Source organism: Budorcas taxicolor, chromosome 5 (assembly GCF_023091745.1).
Source record: "Budorcas taxicolor isolate Tak-1 chromosome 5, Takin1.1, whole genome shotgun sequence".
Lineage (NCBI taxonomy): Eukaryota > Metazoa > Chordata > Mammalia > Artiodactyla > Bovidae > Budorcas > Budorcas taxicolor.
Window position 1 is genome coordinate 67,496,811 of NC_068914.1, and position 24,052 is coordinate 67,520,862.

The 24,052-nt window shown below is 43.2% G+C and overlaps 1 protein-coding gene across 1 annotated transcript in view; it reads left to right on the top strand.

Annotated features, from left to right (window-relative positions):
- The first annotated feature begins 1,513 nt into the window (after window positions 1-1,513).
- The window catches only part of PLEKHG7 (pleckstrin homology and RhoGEF domain containing G7), a 78,781-nt gene continuing 56,242 nt past the window's right edge, over window positions 1,514-24,052 (top strand). The window contains exons 1-4 of the mRNA XM_052640533.1: window positions 1,514-2,068; window positions 2,603-2,625; window positions 18,234-18,361; window positions 21,194-21,234. Coding sequence (XP_052496493.1) covers window positions 1,514-2,068; window positions 2,603-2,625; window positions 18,234-18,361; window positions 21,194-21,234 — 747 coding nt within the window. The remainder of the gene's footprint in view (window positions 2,069-2,602; window positions 2,626-18,233; window positions 18,362-21,193; window positions 21,235-24,052) is intronic.

Below are 24,052 nucleotides of genomic sequence, written 5' to 3' on the forward strand. Positions count from 1 at the left end.
AATAAATAAATAACGAAATTAAATAAATTAGGAGAGCCTGACATTATGACCCCCTAAACAACTGATAGGTTCAGTGGTAACGCCTGAAATGCAGGAGATTCAGGTTTGATCCCTGCATCTGGAAGATCCCTGGAGGAGGAAATGGCAACCCACTGCAGTATTCTTGCTTGGGAAATCCCATGGACAGAGAAGCCTGGTGGGTTATAGTCCATAGAGTCACAGAGTTGGACACAACTTAGGGACTAAACCACTACCACCACCACATCAGTGGCCATTGTACAGCCAGAGTGTCCTTGCTCAAAGCCTGCCAACTCACTCCATACCGCTTTTAGCAGGAGTGAACACACAGGTTTAACTTAAAGGGTCCAGAGATAAGAAAGGAAGATACAAACGAGAAAGCAGATGGAACCAGCTGGGACTAAGATGACATGAATCTGACCTCCAACAGATCTTGAGTCTCATATGTTGATTTTACAATATTAGCATAGTATATGACACACCTACTGGCTGCTAGGACCAGACATTAAAGACCAAAAAAGGATAAAAATCAGGTGGCACCCCACTCCCTTGGAAAAAGGCCTGACCCTTCAGGGTAAACTAATGCATGCTGCTGCTGCTGCTAAGTCACTTCAGTTGTGTCTGACTCTGTTGCTACTTAGGCAGCCCACCAGGCCCCTCTGTCCCTGGGATCCTCCAGGCAGGAATACTGGAGTGGGTTGCCATTTCCTTCTCCAATGCATGCATGCACGCTAAGTTGCTTCAGTCGTGTCCGACTCTGTGCAAATCCATAGACAGCACCCCACCAGGCTCCCTTGTCCCTGGGATTCTCCAGGCAAGAATATTGGAGTGGGTTGCCATTTCCTTCTCCAAACTAATGCACAGGCGTCCCTTTTATTAGCTTCACTCCTCCTCCCTTTCTTTTTATTCTTTAAATCACTGTCGCCCACCTCCAGGGCGAGAAATTGATTTGTGAACACAATTTCTGCTTAGTCATTCTTTGGCCACTGAGTAAAGCTTGCACTTTGTCCATCCCAGCTTGAGTTTCTTATTCACCTACTGGAACCCCAATGGAAAAAAAAAAAAAAAAGAACCCTCCCTTAAGGAGGCAGGGAGCAGGATCCAAACGACTTAATTTGGTAACAAACAAATTTCAAAACATACACAATTTAGATTAGAAGGCTGGACTCACTTATCTTAATTACCTACAAAACAGATACTAATGTTAACTAGGCATTCGTTAGCTCCTCTGACTAACTAGAAGCTTCTGTGTGAAATTTCAGACACCTTTTTTCTCACCTGCATCTCCTTGTTTGCAACAGATTCTGCAATCTGCTCTCTCTTAATGATCAGCCACTTGCTTGCAATTTTCCTCTGGAAAAGGATGGAAACACACTGAGAAACAGAGGCATCTGAAGACGGAAACGGAACCACCCCAGTGTGGTCAGGAGAACAGCAACTGACGACATCGCCTGGAAGTTTCCAGCAACAGGGGCCTCTCAGTGGCGTGGAGAAGATGGAGCCATCCCGCCAAGAGGTGCAGCCTGCAGGCTGCGAGGCCTCTCTTCCGTACTCCCTGGAAAGCCTGTCGAAGAAGCACTGTCAGAACCAGGGGAATCTTCTCCACTTTGACCGGCAAGCCCCTGGCCGCTTGTCCACGTCGCCCACTTTGCGGAGGTTAAGAAGCCGCGGTTGCGGGAGTGTGCGTGGAGGTGCGTGCGGTACTGCCGCTGCGCATGCGCCGCCTCAGCACGTGGCCTTGGAAGTGCGCGCCTGGGGCGGCTCGCCGGAGTCCCATGGCTCCGCAAGTCCACTTTCCGACAAGGTATGTGAAAGTACAGAGGAGTCTTCTCACTCCCTGTGGCCCCTGAGACTCCACTCAAGATTGCCTCTGGACTCGGAAAGGGCCCTCGACACAGCCGAGTCGGTTGAGCTCCAAATGGGGCCAGATGAAGAGCGTGCCCTTCCCGTGCCTCAGCCCCTGGAGGAGGGGTCGCTTCCTCAGGCCTCCTTTCCCCGGAGAGGAGACCACCCAGCACCCAGCCACACCGCAGGACCTCCCGGGCCTCAGGTAACACAGCTCTAAGCCTCTTGCCTCTCATTTGGTGAATGCAAAGCATAATAGGTCTTCAGGTTGTCAAGTTGGCGAGGATGGGGGGCAAGGCAGCAGCGCCTCCTTGAGGGAGCCAACACAGGAAGTCACGAGCTGGGAGAACACGTAGTCTTTAGGACAGCTGGCTGTCAAGTAAAAGGAGTGCAGCAGTTTGGGGAAGGACAGGGAGGTCGAGCCCGCTTTCTTCTTCAGTATCCTTGAAGGCACTTTAAGAAAGGACCCGAGTTAGAAGTGGTCTCTCAGGCATTAGAGAGTAAAGGTGGCTGTCTTGTAAATCCAGGCTGTGTGAAGACCACCAGGCATGGCTGCTTTAAAAGGGCAGAAAGAACAAATTATTCAAATGTCTAATGTTCTAACCTTCTTCCCAAAAAAGAAAACTCCAAAACGTTAATAACTGGGGAAGTTAATAACCTCTTCCTTCAAGATATCTGCTTTGGAATTTTGAATGGGTTTGAGCAAGACTAAAACGTGTATTTTTCCAATTTATTTCAGAGAGAAGAATTGCATCAGAACAGGTATGTCTTTACTTTCTCCAGTGCTATGAAAGCTGTTGACTTTTTGTATTTACATCTTCTGTTCTGACATAGCAGACCCAATGGTGTGTTAACCAGGGTACTTTGTTTTACAGCCCCCAAGTCACTCTTCATATTATGGGTGAAACTATTAATTTCCAGTCTCCTTTAAGAGCCCAGCATTTTACTATGGCTGGAGTATTTGTGGGTAGGGTATGACAGCCACAGGTGGCCATGGTTTTCATTTTGAATTGTCAATGACTTGGCCTTGTGGTGTAATTAACATCCACTTAGTTAAAGCTCTTGTCAGGTAGATGTAAAGGCCAGAAACATTCAACAGTTTTTCAAAGAGAAATTCAGAGGACAGGGATAAAAGGAACAAGACGTGCTGTTTCAATCTAGGGCAACCTTTAATATGCCTGTAACAACAGACTATGCTTTTATCTAGAATGCAGGTAGGTTGTGTCACTTCAGAAACCAACTCTGACTTTCAGCTTGGTCGCCCAGCTGTGCCAGTGGATTTGCCATTTCTTTCAGGGATGAAGAGCTTCTGTGGCAGAAAAGGAAAAATCCAAGCCCGGTTTCATCCACCCAATTTGTAGGATTGGTGGGAAAGCCTTCATTTCATTTAGAAAGTCATCCTCAGGGAATTAGCCATTGTTTTATTACTGGCCCTCAATCCTCAAGCAAGAGTTTGCTGTTAATAGCAGGAAGGATGAGAGCCATCTGTGCAATCTTTGTTGATTTTAACTCTTGTAGATTTTAACGCTAGTTGGCCTAAATGGTTCTTAGGTAGAGAATATTTACAAAGCCACAGGCAAATGCAAAGTATTATGTTAATGTCAACTAGTTATTGCTATGTAACAAACCAGCTGGAACTTCAGTGCCTTAAAACAGCAACTGGTTATTGTTTCTTATAAATCTATGTGTTAATATAGGGTCAGTTGATCTAGCCTAAGCTCAGCTGGGTAGTTCATATGTCCCTCGTCAATTTGTCCTCGTCACGTGTCCCTTCTTCTTTTTCATGGGACCAAATTGCTGCCCTGGGCATGTTCTTACGTTGAAGGGAGAGGTTCAAGGGGATAAGTTTAAATATGCAAGGCCTCTTGGACCCTGAGCTCTGTACCTTGTCTAATTCTACTGATCAAAGCAAGTCACGTGCCTGAACTCAAGGGCAAGAAATTGTGTCACCAGTATTATGTGGCAAACTATATGGATACAAGGGGTGGTGAAGAATGGGGCCATTAATGGAAATCTTCTACAGGTGCAGACCAGAATTAAGCTCTAAAATGATACGTAATTCAGACGTGTCAAAGAAAGTGAAAAGAATAGTTTCAGGGAAAGATGATGTTGATTAGAGTCAGTCATGCAGAGTCTAATAGGGTATTTAGGGAATTTGTTCCTTACCCTAAGAACAGTGTGATCAGATGGATATAGTAGACATGAGATTTAGATGAGAGTGGACTCTAGAAGAACAATTAGAATATTCAGATATGAGAGGTTGGAGGGTTAGGCTTTGGTGAAGGCAGTGGAGTTAGAAAGAAATATCTCAGTTCCAGAGATTGTTAGGAGATACTACCACCTACCATTTGTGAACAGTAGACCACAAGGGGTGTGGAGATTGTTAGGAGATACCACCACCTACTGTTTGTGAATTCTGGACCACAAGGGGTGAGGGCGAGGAAGTTGTCAAGAATGACTTCCAAGCTTCTGGCTTGCACTGTTGGGTGGCAGATGGCTCCATTCACTGATATAGGCAACCTTGAAGGGGAGAAAGGGATGTGGGTAGGTGGGATGAAAGTTTGAACATGTTGAATTTGAGGACCTGCGGAACATCTGAGAAGAGACTGTGAGTGGGTAGTTAACTAGAGAAGACATCATGGATGGAGATCTATATCTGAGAGTCTTTAATCAAGGAATGCTTCCTAGACCACGTAAAGTCTGTCCAACTTTGCATGTAACACGGAGTTTGCCAAAGATGATGTGCAGGTAACTATTATTGACTAGCAGAATCTTTGTGAGGCAATAACAGAAATAGTCTTCAGTGATTCAAAGGGAAAACTTGGTCAGAGGGCTTGAGGCCTTATAAAGCTGGATAAGTTTCAGTATGTCACCATCGCATACAAAATAGTGAAAAGTTACAGAAAGTCACCACAGGGAATCAAAGATGAAGTATTTTGGACACCTTGGTATATGGTGATGACCCAGAATTATTCAACATTGTTTCTTCAGGACTTAGTACAGTACTTGGCATGTAGTAGGCAATGTTTGAATGAATAAATGAAAGAGTAAGTTACTATAAACTATTCATATGTTGAATAAATATTCAAGCATTACTACTAAAATAATTTTGCATCAGCCACAGACCACTCAATCAGTACCTTTTTAAACCAAAAAATTCACTGAAAGCATGAGTTTTTGGTAAATAGCTAGCCACTTTTGGCACAAAGATCCTCTGCCTGCCTGTCTTTTGTGCTCTCTCTCTCTCTCCTTCCTGTCATTTGTTCCAAGGGCTACTTCCCAGGCCATGCAGTCAGACAGTGTAAGGTAAAGGGCTCTTTACATGAGGCTCTGCTGTCCATTGAGGGAACTGAGGGGCCCTCACCTCCAAAAACTTATTAAAACTTTATTTAAAACATGCTTGGGCTTTTACTATGCCTTTGAAATGATATAAACCAGGGTCTAGCAAACTATGGCAGAAATTCAACCCACCACCTGTTTTTGTAAATAAAGTTGTATTGGAGCACAGCCACATATATTCATTTAAATACTGTCCATGACTTCTTTCACACTGTAGCCACAGAATTGAGTAGCCACTACAGGGAACATATGGCTCACAAAACCTAAAATATTTACCATCTAGCACTTTATAATGGAGAAGGCAATGGCAGCCCACTCCAGGGTTCTTGCCTGGAGAATTCCAGGGACGGGGGAGCCTGGTGGGCTGCCGTCTATGGGGTCGCATGGAGTCGGACACGACTGAAGCGACTTAGCAGCAGCAGCAGCAGCACTTTATAAAGGTTTGCTGACCCTGGTATATTCAGTTAAGAAATGCTTGCTTCTGTGGCCATCAGGCAATCACAGCAATGTTTTCTTTCCTTGTAGCCCTTTTGAAAAACTAATTTTTCTTTTGTTACAAATTCTTAACACATAGCCTGACAATTGGGCAGGCTATGTAAGTGAGAAGGGCCTGATCTACTGTCAGTTCTGAAATAAGCTCAGTGTTAGGACTTGGATTCCAAGTTTTTCTTTATGGAATTTCTTTCTCACTGTTGTTTCCTCTGTGTGTAACATTCCAGTGAATTCACAATCACTTCAAATTCTTTCTCCTGTCACCAAAATACGCCTCCTGGAAAACAGTCTGTACAATGTATTCTTACTAAAGTGTGAAGGACTTCAAGCTTAAGGCATAGCTACACTCATCTTTCCAAGTAGAGCAGTATATTTATCCCCTTTAGGGTTTCCCTATACCTCATAAATGCCTCCATCATAGTATCTAAAACAAATGTGTTTCTCTGACATCCATCTCCTCTCAGAAACAAGACCTTTCTGAGGGCAGAGACCACTTACTTTATACTTCATCTCAACAGCCGTTACTCAGCTAGAGTCTGTCTCCAAAATATTTATTGAAGAAAAGGATGGATGGAAAGATTACAGGCAGGGTGGCAGGCTGCTTGACTTAGAGTGTTACTTACCTGTGCCTGGTATATTTGAATTTTGACAGAGGACATGACTTGAAGCCAAGCAATAAAGCCATGTTACTGGAATTTTAAACATCGTGAAACAAGGAGGGCAGATTTTGTGGGCAGGCACACTTTCCTCACACCGCTTTTATTAAAATCAATCTTCCTGGAAAACTGTCCCACCTAATTTTTCAATGGGCCTTGAAACTGAGAAGGAAAATGAACATACTACATTTATGAGAACAGACTAACCTTCCAGTGCCCAAAAGTAATCAGAAAAAGCTAAATATAGCCGAAACATGAAAACCAAATGACAAGAAGAGACCAGACAAAAACACTGATTGCCAGTAAATTATCTGGAGAGTCATCTAAAGCCAATTTCATCTGGAATAGCCCTTAGCAGAGGCAGTACAACATAATATTAAGAGTTATTGGAATCAAACTCCCTGGGTTTGAATCCTGTGTTTATTTCTCTCTGGCAGCGTGACCTTGGACAAGGCTCTGAACAACTCAAAACCTCAAAAGTATTCATCTGTTGAAAGTTGCTCAGTAGTGTCCAACTTTTTGCGACCCCATGGACTGTAGCCCACCTGGCTCTTCCCAACCCAGGGATCCAACCCAGGTCTCCTGCATTGCAGGCAGATTTTTTACCATCTGAGCCACCAGGGAAGCCTGTGTCTTCCCTCGTCTGTTGAGTGGAGATGCAAATACAACTGATGCTTCTAAGGGGTTCAGGACACTGACCCTCTGTGCAATCCAAAATCCACATATAACTTTACAGTCAGCCCTCCTTATCTGAGGTTCCATAGTCAGCGGATTCAACCAAGAACAGATGGTGTAAGTACTGTAGTATTTCATGAAAAAAAAAAATGCCTTTTAAGTGGACCTGCTCAGTTCAAACCTGTGTTGTTCAAGGGTCAACTATAGTACCCATCTAATAAGCTTTTGATATGATATAGCATAACTCAAATTTACCTTTTTGAAAAAGCTGGGTCATTCATTCATTCATTTGTATGCAGATCACTGACTTACTCTTTCTGAAATATTCTGACCCCAGAGTGAAATGATAAATCACAGGAAGTTCATTTGATGTGTCTAAACATTAAATTCAATATAATGTTAAATCCTCCCCAGGCTTTTGCTTAAAACCTGTTGTATAGCTAGCACTGTCCCAGCCGTTAAGTGTGAAATCTTGGTAGAAAGTTAGTAACTACCGATGATTAGATGGCATGTTGGTTTTTCAATCACTGTTCACATTTGTTTGTTTTGTTTTGTTTACATGTACAGGCTGCTTTGTTTTTGGCTGCACTGGGTGTTCGTTGCTGCACACAGGCTTTCTCTAGTTGCAGTGTGCAGGTTTCTCATTGTGGTGGCTGCTTTTGTTGCAGAGCACAGGCTCCAAGTACGCAGGCTTTAGTAGTTGCTGTGAACCTCAGCCCTCCATAACATATTTTGTTTTCTTTTTCCCTCCAATTATATTGAGGTATAATTGACATAGAACATTATATAAGTTTAAGGTGTATAGCATAATGATCTGAAATATGTACATGTTGCAAAATGATTACCACAATATGTTTAGTTAACATCCATCACCATGTGTAGTTACATTTTTTTTCCTCCTTGTGATGAGATGTGTAAATACTGTTAATTAGTTAGAGGCCTCAGGGTGTCATGGAGGTCTTCTTGATCTGGGCCTGGCTGGAGGCTAGAGTGGGAACTGGAGGCTTCCTTTCACATCAGGAGCCTTGTGTTATTTGCACTGGCATCGGCTCCCCCAGAGTGTAAACTCCATCACAGCAGGAGTGGTGCCTATTGCTCATTGCTATATCCCTAGTGTCTTGAACACCACCTGGCACATAGTAGATGTTCAGTGAAACTTTAAGGAAGGAAAAAAGGAAGTGCGTTGGTTGATTAGTTAGGTTAGGTCAAGCATGGTAGGGGGAATTGTATCATCCCTTTTTGGAAGTTTTCTCCTCTAGCAATTTATCTCCCTCTAGCTCCTTTCAACCTCCGCCACCTTCGTAATCAGTTCTGTGTTCATCTTTTGAGTGTTCATTGGATTATTGGGGATTTGTATGACTATGGTTTGATCATACTGGGTGGTATTTTTTTTAACAGACTAGTATTTTTTAAATTTAATTATTTACTTATTTTTGGCTGTCCTTGTCTTCATTGCTGCACTGGGGCTTTCTCAAGTTGTAGAGGAGGGCTACTCTTCACCGTGGTGCACGGGCTTTTCACTGTGCTGGCTTCTCTTGTTGCCGAGCACAGGCTCTTGAGTGAGCAGGCTCCAGCAGCTGAGCCATGTGGGCTTAGTTGTGTGCATGGCATGTGGAATCTTCCTGGACCAGGGTTTGAACCCATGTGCCCTGCATTGGCAGATGGATTTCTGTCCACTGTACCACCAGGAAAATCCCATACTGGGAATTATTTTGACTCTTGTCCAGAAAAGGCAGTAGTCTCAAAAGACAGAGTTCTAGGCAGTTACCGATACCAGCAGCTACTCTTCTGCTCTGAACACATGTGGATTTAATAACTGTCACTGATTGAGCCCAAGATGTCAGAGCATGATGTTTTCCATGCTGTTGGAGCTCCAAAGCTTGTCTTTGTTGTGTTCAAAGTGACATGTTGGGATGAGTCCCATTTGTTCACCCCACATTCATGGAGTGGCCATTCTGTGCCAGGCCCTGGAGAGTAAGCTAGAGGCTCCCCATACAGTCTCCCATCTCAGATGGATTTTGGTAACATTCTGGTAGAAAATGGAACATTTTGGTAGAAAACTGGAAATTATGTAAAGAATTATGTCAAACATATAAAGAAAAGTTTCTAACAATCTTGACAGACTCATAATGAAAAAAAATGTTTCGCAGACCTTAACCAAGAGAGCTATAGTTCCATAAGTGACAATTGAATTGTCATTTCTCTATTGATTATTTTTTAAAGGGATTTTTTAAAGATTGTTACTGATTCTAATTGGTTGTTCCTGTGTAATCAACTCACAATTATTAACAAGCATTCCAATTTGTACTATATGTCTTATATAAGGTAGAATACTGTGGTTCTTAAAATAGAACACTCCAAGGAGATCCAACCAGTCAATCCTAAAGGAAATCGGTCCTGAATATTCATTGGAAGGTCTGATGCCAAAGCTGAAGCTTCAATACTTTGGCCACCTGATGCGAAGAACTGACTCATTGGAAAAGACCCTGATGCTGGAAACGATTGAAGGCGGGGGAGGAGAAGGGGACAACAGAGGGTGAGAAGTTTGGATGGCATCACTGTTGTGATGATCATGAGTCTGAGTAAGCTCCGGGAGTTGGTGATGGACAGGGAAGCCTGGCATGCTGCAGTCCATGGGGTCGTGAAGAGTCAGACATGACTGAGTGAACGGAACTGAAACTTTTTCCAGTCACACAGTTGTTGGAAAACCACCTGCTGGAAAATGTACATTTATCATGAATTTTGGTATCAGACAAAACAAGGCCTAATAAACCTGCCTGATAAAAGAAAAACAACAACAACATTGTATTACTGAACTTCAAAAGATTTTTATTCCATTAATACACACATATCACTATAGGACAGTTGCTACCCGCAGTTGCTACCCACTCATATTCTCTAGGGTCTTTTGTTTTTCTTTAAAATTTGCACCTGGCATTTAGAGGCCAGTAGTCCTTGGTTTAAGCCCACTGTACAGAAGGAATCTTTTTTTTTTTTTTTTCACTGCAATTTTAAAAAAAATTACTGGAGTATACTTGACTTACAATGTTGTATTAGTTTCAGGTATACAGCATAGTGATTCAGTTATACATATATTCATTCTTTTTCAGTTTGTTTTCTCATATAGATTATCACAAAATATTGAATATAGTTCCCAGTGCTCTACAGTAGGTTCTTCCTGTTACCTATCTTATATATAGTGGTGTCTGTATGTTAATCCCATGGAATCTTTTCTTAAGAATGCCAAAGATGTCTTTGTCCTGTTTTTAAAGGAGGAGCTTTAATTAACTTTAAACATTTCTGCCAAGGTAAAGATCATCACATAATTACTGCCCCACCCACTGGCCACTGGTGGGGAGAATAGCAAACCTAAACCCTTGGTTCACAGCTCACGAGGAGTAGAAAGGGTCTCACTCACAGCTCCACATAAGGAAGCTGAGGCCTTGGGAAGCAACATGCCAGGGTCACACATAATGAACGTCAGGGTTAGGAATCGCAGTCCTAAGTCGGGTAATTTGCCACTCAGCTGTATTGCCCCCTTCATTCGTCTCCTGTGGCTTCATATTAAAGTACCACTAACTAGTAACTTAAATCAAAAGACATTTTACACTCCGAGCGTTCTGGTAGCCACAGCTCCAAAGCCAAGGTGTCAGCAGAGCCACACTTGCTCTGGAAGCTGTCGGGGAGGACTGTTCCTTGATTCCTCATGCAGGCAATTCCTTGGTTGTGGCTGCATCACTTTAATCATCTGCCTCTGTTTTCACTTGGCCTTCTCTCATCTCTGTCTTTTCTCTGGGTATCTCTTATAAGTACACATGTCATGGGATTTAGAGCCCATTCAGATAATCTAGAATAATCTTATCTCAAAATCTTTTAATTATATCTGCAAAAACCCCTTTTACAAATAACACATTCACAGGTTCCAGGGCTGAAGAGATGGACATGTGTTTGGGGGCAGGGGAGTTTCCATTAGTCGCTAAGTCATGTCCGACACTTTGTGACCCCCTAGACTGTGCAGTTCCATAGACAGAGTAACCCCAGGCTCCTCCTCCATGGAGTTTTCCAGGCAAAAATACTGGAGTGAGTTGCCATTTCCTTCTCCAGAGGATCTTCCCAACCCATGGATTGAACCTGCATCTCCCTTCATTGCAGGTGGGTTCTTATCTAAAATAGTAACCATCATTATATATCAACTAAAAAGAAAACAATATCTTAAATGGTTCATAGTACCGTTTTCTTTGTATTTCCAAGTATTTTTGGAGTCTGACTTGGGTATTTAAATTGAATTCTTGCTCTGTTGTTCACTAACAGTGAGACCTTAAGTGAATGCCTATCTGTCCTCCTAAGCTTCAGTTTTCCTCGGCTATATAATGAGAACAGTAATTTCCACTTCATAGAGTACTTGTGAAAATTAATGTTAGTGCATGTAAAGCTCTTAACAAAGTGTCCAGTAAGAGCTGATGCTCAGGAAGTGCCCGCTGACTTTAAGTCAGAATAATATGAACCATGAACAATCCAGTCTTTACAAAATTTTTGTATTTGAGGTCCACTAGGGGACACATTTCCACCAGCCATAAACTTTTCTGGCACTGACATGTGATCACAGGCTCATTGCTGAATGTGATGCCTGGGTGTGTGGCTTGCTCAACTGTGGGAGAGAATTCTCTGGATTCTCTACATTGTTGCCACCTCAGCCCACACCATGGACCTTCAGATCTTCAGCAGAAGACAGAATAAGGAGAATTTCTGGTACCAGAAAGGAGACAAGATTATTCCAGCAACCATGGGACTAGTTCCTTCAGATCTGACCGGCCTGGGGCATCACAACTCAGGGTTAGTGAAAGTGTGGTTTTGTCTGGGTTCGGGCGCAGGGGAGGCGGGGTTCTGGCAAGCCAAAGAGGACTGTGAAGTCTGGGTCAGACACCCAATTAGTTATACAACCTCCTGGGTCCAGAATTTTATCCTAAAACAAAGAACCAGAATAGCCAAGCATAGAACCAAAACACCAAAACAAAAAAAAATGTGTTTCTCATAGTTGTTTGTTTAGTGTGCTTCTCCAAACTACTAAAGGGCAGCAAAAAAGTTTACAGCACTTCACCGTGACAGTGGCATGCCAGCCACACCCCAGACATTCTGCAGTTACTCTCAGCTGATTCCTCAGTTTAATCTTCCTCTGAGGAAATTGGATACCAAAAAATTCTCTTCCGCACCCTCTTCACACAGGATGCCATGACCCCATAGGGAGATAAGTCTGAATTTTTTACAGTGATTGCTTCCAGTGAATAATCCATTTAGAACTGGACACAGTGACCCTGTGTGCATGATGTGTCTTAAAAGAAGCAGTCCCATTTAGAATAGCAAAAATAAGACACACAATCCTGATACAGCTATCAGAATTACTTAAAGAGATACTTTTAAAACATTCTAGGCCTGCCATTACACTTTCAAATTCTTATTCAGTTAGTCTGGGCTGCCTCTGTGGTCAGCCCCATTGCAGGGACAGCTATTATAAGGCCAGTGATGAGTTCTCTATCAGTTACTGAAAGCAGTAGGTGGGGCTTGCTTGGTGGCTCAGTTGTAAAGAATCTGCCTGCAATGCAGGAGACCCAGGTTCGATCCTTGGGTCAGGAAGATCCCCTTGGGAAGGGAATGGCTACCCACTCCAGTATTATTGCCTGGATAATTCCATGGGCTGAGGAGCCTGGTGGGCTGTAGTCCTTGGGGTCACAAGAGTTGGACATGACTAAGTGACTAACACTCAGACTTTGGAACCCCCAGCGCCTCTCCCCTCATGAGACCTAAATGCAAAGTCATTCTGAATTCATTGCAGCTGCATTAACATCACTAATCCAATAATCTGAGCATCTCTGGCTGATACGGGCATGGGTTCCTGTGCAGAGTGCCCAGAAATCTAGTCTGCTGCCAGGCACAGGTGATGCAGAGGCAGGTTTTCTGCACCAGGTCACGTCTCTTCATTTATTATGTGCAAATGTCCTTTCTTATTGTTTTCCTAGGTCTCTATATGGTTACAGCTGTAATTCTTGATAGTTTTATTAACCCATTCCTCTTCTGATGAACACAAGAGTGTCATCAGAGCTTCTGTTACACCATTCCATGGGCATGCCTACCTTTCTAGAATGAGCATTCCTGGGTTGTAGACATCAAGGCAACAAGGCCAAGGTCATGACTCGAGCCTAGTACAAGGCAGTTGTTTTCCCTCTGTTCCACGTGTGCACACTGAATGCCGAAACCTGCCCTAATGTGCTCCCAAAAGGATGCCTCATGTCAGCAGGTATCCCAGACAAGGAAGAAATGGATAGGGGTAACTGAATCACCTTTAAAGGTGGAGGAACTCAAATTGCACTCTGTGTATTGTGTATGCATACAATTATTCATTTGTGATCCAGAATGGAAGAGCAAATTCGTCAGGAACCTATCTGTGTATCATCCTATAGATCAACATGGCTGTTTAGTCAACATGCTTACTTGGATATCTATTCTATGTCGAGTTCTATACTTGGTGCTTAAATTCTGTGATAATAAGACACAGCATGAGCCTTAAATGAAATCATTGTAGAGGCAAAATGGAAGGAAGTGGGAGGAAGTAGGGCAAGGTGGCTGGCCCTCTTTGGGTAGATTAGAAAAGATTTCTGGAAGGAGACCATCTAAGCTAGAATTTAGAGATGCCTATGAGTGTGTGTGCCGGGCAAAGTGGAGATAGGCAGATGGGAACTACCTGAGCCAAGTCATGGAGGTGTGATGTGCAGGGTGAGTTTAAACAGTGAGTAGCTAGCTATTACTGGAATACACATTCTGCAGAAGATTGTGTCAGAAGGGGAGTGCGATGACTCAGTGTGTACAGGTTTGATTATTATTCATTTAGTTAAGAAATATTTATTGATCCCTTACTGAACACAGGAATTTAGACCAGGAGGTAGGAACTTAGGGTAAGAGGGGAGTTGATAAGACGTGAATGTGTGTAACTACCTTGTAAAGACTTCCCTGGTGGCTCAGATGGTAAAGCGTCTCCCTACCATGCAGGAGACCTGGGTTCAATTCCTGGGTGGGGAAGATGATCTGGAGAAGGAAATGGCAACCCACTCCAGTACTCTTGCCTGGAAAATCCTATGGACAGAGGAGCCTGGTAGGCTACAGTCCATGGGGTCGCAAGGAGTCTGACACGACTGAGTGACTTCACTCACTCACCTTGTAAAGTAAGATGCTTTCCACAAGGGAGGACAACCTCAGAAGAGTCTTTTATTCATTCATGTTCATCAGTAACCATGGATTCAGTACTAAAGGAGCACCCACCGACACAAATGATAAGACATGTTTCTTAAATAAAAGGAGATGGCATTCTAGTAGGATAAACAGACACATAAATAGAACATGATGTTATAGTATATTCGACAACCAACATAATCACATTACTGACAGCTTACTAAGTTCCCATCACGGATCTAAGTGCTGTATGTTGATCGGTTGATCTTCACACAAAAAGTAGGTATTCTTATTGTCTACATTTCACAAATGGCAGTCAGGACCAGAGAGGTTACTTAGTCAAGATCACTCAGCTAGGAGTAAAATCCAGGCAGTTTGACTCCACATTCTTGCCCATTGTTGTGGAGAACTACAGAAGCATGGAAGAGAAATCTATAAGCCAGCTTAAACGAGGCCAGGGAAGACTGATTCTTCTATTCCACCATTCATTATGTCCTCTCAAAGTCCCAAGGGAACATAAAGATAGCTTATAGAATCTTTTGCCAAATTCATAGTACTTACCAGATTATATACCATCTAGAGTTTAAGCTCAAAAGAGTAAACTTTTCCCCAAAGTTTACATAGCTTACATTTCCTATTTAAATTACTGTATTTTTTCCAATTCCCCTCTATTCCCATAAATACCAAACCTCATTATATGCTTCCAGGGCCTTTATCAGGAACAGTATCAAGTTTACAGGGAAGCTTCTAATGCTTGTTTTTGGGGTACCTCTTGGGGCTCCCAGAGGTTTATGCTACCTAATACCTTTTGGGCAGTACCGTGAAAATTCCTGACTGGATTTATGTACAGCTGCTAATTTGGAGGGACTGATGCTAAAGCTGAAACTCCAGTACTTTGGCCACCTCATGCGAAGAGTTGACTCATTGGAAAAAACCCTGATGCTGGGAGGGATTGGGGGCAGGAGGAGAAGGGGACAACCGAGGATGAGATGGCTGGATGGCATCACGGACTCAATGGACGTGAGTCTGGGTGAACTCCGGGAGTTGGTGATGAACAGGGATGCCTGGCATGCTGCGATTCATGGGGTCGCAAAGAGTCGGACACGACTAAGCAACTGAACTGAACTGAATTCATTATATATAAGTTCCAGTGTTCTGTTTGCAAAATGAAGAAAGTAGAGTTGTATTTCTCATTCAAGTTACTGTAAGTTTTCCAGCTTCCACTTAACTCAGACCCCTCCATCCTCATAACCATCATGGACATTAGATTGGCAAATAACAAAAATGGGAGAGTTGTGAAAAATTGTAACTCTAGTGATTTTGTTAAAAACCTTATCAAAAATAGGTGGTGAGAAAGTCAAATGAGAGTGCAGAATTCTTGGAGAAGGAAGTCCAGGATGAGGAGATGTGTGTCAGTTAAGACAGCCTTTGTCTGCCTGTCACAACCCAACTAGAACAACATAAGCAAATAAAGGATATTCTCTTGTAACATAACCAATCCTGTCAGGCTGCTCCTTTTCTCCTGTTCTGCTGTTCCACTTGCAAGATTACTGATGTACTTGCAGGTATCAAGCCATGTTCATGACAACAATAAGGGAAAAGGGTGAATGTAGCCACCTCAGTCCCCTTTGAAAATTTTTCCTGAGAGCCACACTCTGAAACTCCGGTTTAAATCTCATTGGCCAAATTTGTCTCGCATAGCCTCTGCTAGCTGCAAGGGAATCAGGGCTTGTCAGTGCATTAACTCAACACATGGCACCCCTGACAAGCACTGTTTTGACGAGGGCGTGCATATTGGCTTGATAGCTAGCAGTTCTGCAACATTATTCTAAAATTTTCCAGTTAAAAAAAAGGAACAGAGACCAGTCAAAAGAAATTTTTAAACCCTAGGAAATGCAGCTAATTGAATAAATCTGAGCCTGATTTTATCTAAGTAATTTCCTTTCAAGTCCCTTAGATAATCCATGGCCCTAAATCTCATGAGATGAATAGGAGTTAGACAGGTTTGGAGAGGGCAGAGAGAGTACAAAGCATTCCCAGTTAAGTCACTGACATGTGAAACATTTTGTGTGGGAAATTACAATCCATTCCCAGAGAATAAATGGCAAAGGAAAGAGTATTAGAAAGGTTACTGGGCCAATTCATGGAAGGCTTGTATGGATGCTTTAAAAACCTGTTCATCTGAGGCTAGGAGGGGACTAGGGCCAGACTTACATTTTGGATAACTTATATTTAGTGACTGGGTGTGGGATGGGACCAAAATGATGGAGCAGAAGGTGAAGATAAAAGTGATGAGACAACTGTGTTAATACAGATGGAAGCCATTGAGGACCTGGCCTAGGGGATGCCAGACAGCGCACAAATACGAAGAAATATTTCTTTGAGCGTCAGGTGAGCCTTCTTAGAGGAAGCAGGTTTCTATAACTGACAGTTAGCTTTCTTTTATGCCTCTGTCATCTGTCTGCAGAGTCTGAGGCATTCTTACCTCATAGATTTTGTAGGAATTTATGAGACATAGGTTATTCACTAATTATACATGCCCATACAACTTGTCATACTGTTCGTATGTAAAATGATTTAAAATGTTTTTAGCAAAAGGCTGAAGATTTGAAATATATTTTAAAGGTAGGAAAGACCTCTATCAGGGTACTTGTATTTTCAAAATCAGTTGTTCTCCAACTCTGAGTAGGGAGCTGGGTGAAACCGCAGATGCGGAGGTCCACCTTCAGACCTACCAGATCAGAAGCCAAGAGTTAGGACTTGGGGATGGGTAATGAAATAAATTCCACCAGCTATTCTAATACCGAGCTTTGGTCAACAGCATGTTGGGCCTGATAGGATATGAGCAGTATCCCAGCAGCAGATACACTGATAGGAAGAAGGGCATGAGAGCCAAGAATATTCAGTTATGAGACGAGAGATGAAAGCGCAGGCAGAAAGGGCATCAATCCTGCAAAAAAGTCAGCAGCATGGTACTTGGCTACAAGGCATGGAGGACTCACGCTGTAGGCAGGTGGGAAAGTGGAAGGGTCAGAGGAAGGACTGGCCCAGGGAGCCTCACAGGGCTCCAGGCAAGGCCTCTTTGTTGGAGGAGGAAAGCTACATGGCAATGACCCAAATCATAATATCCAAAGGAAAATGACTCCAAACTTTCAAGGCAAATTCATAGCTAGACTTTTTGTTGGAAACAAAATTCCTCTGTATATAAGGTAAGTGATATGCTAAGCTATTTGATTAAAAAGGGAATTTAGAGATTACATAGGTTGGTAAGTAGAGGGAATTGCATTCCCTCACTCTCAAAATAGACTAAAGGAATATCTGAACAGCTCTGATGGGGAAACTGTGAAAACCCCTGCAATTGAATGCTCTCATTCCTTACTCATTTCGTTTCTTAGAAATCACTGATCACATGCCTGTTGGTTTTGTGGCTACTCTGCACTGTGTCTGATGTCAACCATTTATTTTGTACACATCTGACAGGAAGTTTCATGAAATAGGGTAGAAGAAAGAAGTTAGATAGGCCTGCTGGCTAAGCTTTTCCAACAGCAGTTGCCATTTTTCCCTGGGAAAAAAAAAGTGTTGCCTTTAAACAACCAGCCTCCGATTAGGGGTGTGTGTGGTGGCCGTGCACCTGCATCCTGTCCCCCCTGAGGCCATATGAGTAACTTGCAAAGACTCTGGTGTTTAAAGGCTTTCTCCTAGTGTCCTCCTGAGTCAGAACACATCTAGTATGTTTGTGTTGACACTTCCAGGTGAACTCTTCTGCTTTGGATTAGTCAAAAACCACAAACAGTCAATAAGGCTCAGAAATGTGTCAAACATGGGGTGTGTGGGTCATCGCAGCCCTCCATGCCTGGAGTGGCCTCCTAAGAAAGCCAGCATTAATCGAGCTGCCAGCAGTCACTTCTGAGGACCCAGGGGTGGTCTGAGTGATACCCCTCCCTGCATGTCAGCTGTAAGCACTCTCCTTCCATCTCCTGAACACAGATTCTACGAGCACAGGAGGAGTTCTGTGGTGCTCAACTTACCTGGCCTTGAGGTGTTCCCCGGGGACCTTCTGGTGTCAGCTGGAGCTGCGGACTACCTGTGCCATCCACTTCTGCTGCTGAATTCAGGTCCTGTCCGTTCAACTCTTATTACATGCCTGCTATGAGATGGATGTTACAATAAGCAGAGGATATTTACAGAACATTTAATGACTACGAGAACATGGGCACTACTAAGTTAGATATCTCAGCAACTAGGACAAGCATCAGCCATGAATTATGGGAACCATCTGAATCAGGCATCCCTCTTACAGAGATGGATAAGTTATGGACCTTCCTCAAAAGGTCCTCTTGTCAAATAATATACCCCATGTCCAGGACCTGGAACAGGTACACCAAGTGACAGTCAGCCTCCGGGAGCAAAGTGCCCTCTCTGGGCTGCTGGGCAGCATCCCTGCCATTGCTGTAACCCACCCCCTGCTCCTGGCTGCCAGCCTCACACCAGTGTCTCCAACGAGGGTGGCACTATGTGGAGACAAAGGACCTGGTAACAGCAGATTACTGTTAGAGCAGATTAGAGAGAGGCGGCCTTAAGGGTGAATCTTCTGCATTTGAAGTCAGTTGTGGAAAAAAAGAACAGTTGCGGTGTTCAGGACACACTCCCATGGTCGCAATGGTAGCCATTCAGAGCTAAAAGGAGACTTGAAGATTATCATTCACCCTGGTAGTTTTTAAACTGGCTTTGTTCTGAGCAGAGCCCTTTTTTACAGAAGAATAATTCCTTGGAAATCCAGTCTGCAGAACAGACCCAGATGGAGTTTCAGTGCTTGAAAATGGGTTGAGTCCCAAAGACTCACCTCCAAGGCATTCCCCTGAAGGCAGGGGCCACCTGTGGCAGCATACTTGGGAAACCACCCAGCTCTTTCCTCATTCCCATATGTGCCTAGTGAGACCCAGAAAGGAAAGGTGACCTAGTCATGGTATCTGCTGGTCTGTGTCAGAGGAATGGGATTCAGACTCATAACTGAATGCCCTCCACCAGCCTGCACCAACCACCTGTTGTACAGGCAGCCTTACGTGTGGAACTCAGCCATAAGTGAATAACGTATAAATAACATTCGTATAGCCCTTCAATCTTTATAGAGCCCTTTCACATCTTCTGTCTTAGAAGACACAACAATCCAAGTGACCATCTGTCTCATAAGATACGGCCACCCAAATGAACACACAAAAAGGGATTCAGTGGACCCAAGGGACTCAGGGCCAGGCCCCTTGACGTTAAAGCTAGTTCTAACCATAGTGTAGCCTTAGGAGTTAGACCAAGTTCTGTAATGCTTTGCAAATGCTCTAAACTGGGTAACAGCTAAAGCAGTACTGCCCAGATGAAGAGCTTCAGCGTTGTCTGAAAAATTCTGGGGTCCCATGTCAGACTTTCTGAACTAGAAACTCTGGGGATGGGGCCCAGCAGTATGCTTTTTAATAAGCCCCTCAGGTGATTCTTTTGCCAGCTGAAGGTTGAGATCCACTATGCTGAGGAACAAGGTCACAATTGCTGCCTGATATTCTTTGTTCTTTACTAGGCAGGTGTGCCTAGCATCCCAGTAGATGCCACGTAACGAAAGATATGCAGCATTCTTTATCATATCCCTCCATGCCCTCATCTCCAGGAGTTTAGAATAGAGTCCTCATGTTCCCAAACCATGGTCTCATGTGGTGCTTCTCCAGAGACCCCAATTATCGAAGTTCAATTTGGACGTCATAATTTACCACCAGACGTTTGAAGGCTGAGAGTGGTAAAGCAGATTGGTTTCTAAGGGAGGTTCCACCTAATCTCCGCTTTAAAAAGATCAATAAGTCCTGGGTGTTCTTTGGAAGGAGTGATGCTAAAGCTGAAACTCCAGTACTTTGGCCACCTCATGCGAAGAGTTGACTCATTGGAAAAGACTGATGCTGGGAGGGATTGGGGGCAGGAGGAAAAGGGGATGACAGAGGATGAGATGGCTGGATGGCATCACCGACTCGATGGACGTGAGTTTGAGTGAACTCCAGGAGTTGGTGATGGACAGGGAGGCCTGGCGTGCTGCGATTCATGGGGTCTCAAAAAGTCAGACATAACTGAGCGACTGCACTGAACTGAAGGTAGTCAGAATGAGCAAAATAATTGGTTGGATTCCAGGGTTCCAGTGGGAAAAGTCCCTCAAGCACACTCTTTTGGTAAATGCTTTCATCTGATGGAAGTGTTAATATTATGCAGAATCTCCTGATGACAGAGACAAACCTTTCAGACATCCATTTTGTGTGTGGAATTATCAGAACATCTCACCTAAACTTGAGAGATGACTCTCAGCTTTTTCTGGGTTGCATTAAAAATTAATGAAAATGACATAAAAATCAAGAATCCACAATCTAATGTCTTTATTTCCTGATCATCAAAAGAATATATTACTGAATGACTTCTCAATTTGAGGCGACTCCTAAGGACTATGTGGATGATGTCCAGTAGAGACAGTAAGCCCCTGATCTAAAGACTGATAATATGTTGATGTCCCCCTATTTCAGGAGTCTGCACTCATCCACACCTGGGGATTATATGCTAGGGTGGTTTCCAGTGTTAAAATGAAGCCCTGTCAGCCCCAGAGTCCTATAACTCTGTCTAAAATTAAGTATGCAGCATTTTATTGCATTTTATAGATTTCTCCTTGAACGGTAGGGGGAAAAGAGGCTGAAACAGGACAGTATCACCAGAAGGTAGAAAGAACACCAGCCTTTCAGTTGTAGCATCGTTTCATTCACTCAGCTGCATAAATATAAATATTCATTCTGTGCATTCTCAAGGAGAATTAAAGCAGGAAAAATTCTGTTTGGCTCCTTTGGAAAAGCGGGTTTTGTAAAGCACTGCCTTGATCTGTCACTGGTTCTTCAAAGTACTAACATATCTTCTCTAATTTCTTCACCCACCAGAATCCAAAAAGCCAAGATGGCCTTTCTCCAAGAGAGGAGTGGTGAGTATTGAGCAATTGTCATTTTTGCTTTAATTAAGCCTCTAGTAGCTGGGAAATGAAGGAAAGTCTGAAAAGCCTCTTCATCATACTTTATCTTCTTGTGACAGCAGATGGCACATGAAGTTTAAATTATATCATCACATTTGCAGTAGTGGATACAGAACTTGCCAAATGATGCCACTTGGTGCAGTGATACAGTGCTAATTGCCAGTGGTTAATGAGCTCTGCAAGAAAACAAAGCAGTCCTAATATCGTGCGTGATGCCTTACAGCTCCAAATTTATAACTTGATACAGCGTAGGAAACAGCTCACTTGATGGAGAAAACTTGCACAAGTGTATGCCCCGGTTTGCAGTCAGTGTCGAGCATATTGGGCACATTGAAAAATTAATGAGATATTACAGAAACAGATTCTACAGACACATTCTATTTCTGGGAAAGCCAGTTGGATTAATCCTAGTGGGTTTTCTTTAATTCCCGGTGCCCTCAATTATTGAAGAGTTATAAATTGAGAATCAGCAGTGCCTGATTTTTTCCTGCCTAGAACGTGAGCTGGCCACAGTGAAACCTTCCCTGCCAACTTGCTAAGGACAGAGGGAAGGAGGGTTCCTCACTCCTGGAGTGAGGAGGAGGGAAAGGAATTGACTGTGTTCACCCCACAACACCTACACACCACAGCCAGCAGCACCAGGAGGGCCTTACGGGTAGTTACTGCACCTCTTTGTGTTAAAAAGCAAAAAAACATCTGCTCACATGGCCTCTCCAGTCACTTTGCCATCAGTTGCTGACATCTAACTTGGAGGTTCTATGGATGCATATACCTTGCTATTTTTTTTAAGTACCATAGCTAAGTTAAAGGCTCTCTGAGATTTCAATCCCAGCTGCTCCACTTACTGCTCTGTGACCTTGGCCAAATGAATTCATTTCCCTCAGCTCCAAGTCCTTCCCTGTTTAAGAAAAAAAAAAAAAAAAAAGGCAGATGATAATAGTACCGGCCTCATAGGGTGGTTGTGACAAATAAATAATGCATCTGAAGTGTATCCCAGCACTGGGTGCATCTGCAAAAAATGAGCATTGGCCATATTTTTGAGAGTATCATTTGTAACCAGGGTTTGGAACACTACTTGTTCTCATAATCAAGTATATGAGTGACTTTCACATTATTTTTTCAAGGGGAAAAAGTTTGTGTGAGTGTCTTAATCACTTTGGGCCGCTGTAAAATGCCACAGGCCAGGTGGCTGAAACTGCTAATATTTATTTCTCACGTCTCTGGAGGCTGGGAAGTCCCAGATCGGAGTGCTACATGGTTAGGTTCTGGTGAGAGTTCTTTTCCTGGCTTCCAGATGGCCTGCTGCACTGTGTCTTCACATGTGGAGAGAGCGCTCTGGTGTCTCCTCCTCTTCTTATAAAGATACTGATGTCATCGTGAGGGCCCTGCCCTCATGGCCTCATCTAAACCTAATTACCTCCCAACAGTTTCACCTGCAGATACCCCTGAGGGATTTGGGCTTTAAATATATGAATATTAGGGGAACAGAAACATTCAGTCCATGGGGACACAGTCTAAACATCACAAGTTGAAAATCATAAACTATTAGTAAAACCATAATTTGTCACCAGGGCTGTTGCTCACCAGTCATTCTCATTTTGCCCCTCTTTAGGGATGCGATATGACTGTTTTCCTGGCAGGTCTGAGGCAGGGCCTGTGGTGCGGCCTCTCCTGGGATCCTTGCTTCTTTAAATGAAAACAGAGTCAGTTGTCAGTCAGGTCTGGAGTCCCATCATGCATGCATGCAGTCGTGGCTGACTCTGCGATCCCCTGGACTGGAGCCCACCAGACTCCTCTGTCTATAGGATTCTCTGGGCAAGGATTCTGGAGTGGGTTACCATTTCCTTCTCTAAGGTGAGAGGAAGGGGCATCTCCCATCAGCTCTCCTGAGGGCTCCTCCAGAGCAGGAAGCTAGATTGTGCTTTCAGAAGGAAAGACTTAACTAAGGAAGGGATATACCTACAAGTTTTTATGATGCATCTGTTTTTTTCTCATAAAGTAATTTGTTCCACATGTACTGGATAGCTGTATGTGTCAAATGCTGGACTAGGTATATATGATGCCAAGATGCTCATTCTCAGCTTACAATTGAGAAGGTCAGACTGACATGTAAATTTGCAAAAAATTAGATAAATGGCTTGCACAGTGTTGGAGGTGGGTAGGCAGAGGTGGAGATACACGAAGAACAATCAGTGAAATGACAGAATGTTTCAGCAAATGTTCTCAGTCAGTAATGGACGGAAATTCATTTCTTAAAGGCCCACTTTTAAAGGGACACAATATCTGGTCTCCTTAAAAATTAGTGTTTACTTCTCCATCTTTTTAGCCTCTTTTATTGAGCAATTCATATCTATATAAATGATAATCCACATCAATATCACACACTACCATATTGTAATATATTTCCCCAATCTATCACAGGTATTTCTTTTCATTACCTTTCTTTCTTCTCTCCTTTCTTCCCAACCGTCAGTAACAGCATTTGTAATAAAAGCAAGCACATATATAATTTTTACCATGTTATAAGGTAGTGTTTCTGTTCACATATTCCTGTTTAGGTATTTCATAGTTTACATATGTTAGCTCATTAATTCTCACAACAAACCAACAAGGTAGATAACATTATCACCCCCATTTTGCAAATGGGGAAACTGAGATTCAGAGAGGTTTGAATAGCTTGCCTGAGATCACACAGCTCGTAAGTGACAGTGGGGATGTGTCTGAGCAGCCCCAGGCAGTATGCCTCTGAATCCGTTTTAGCCCCAGTACC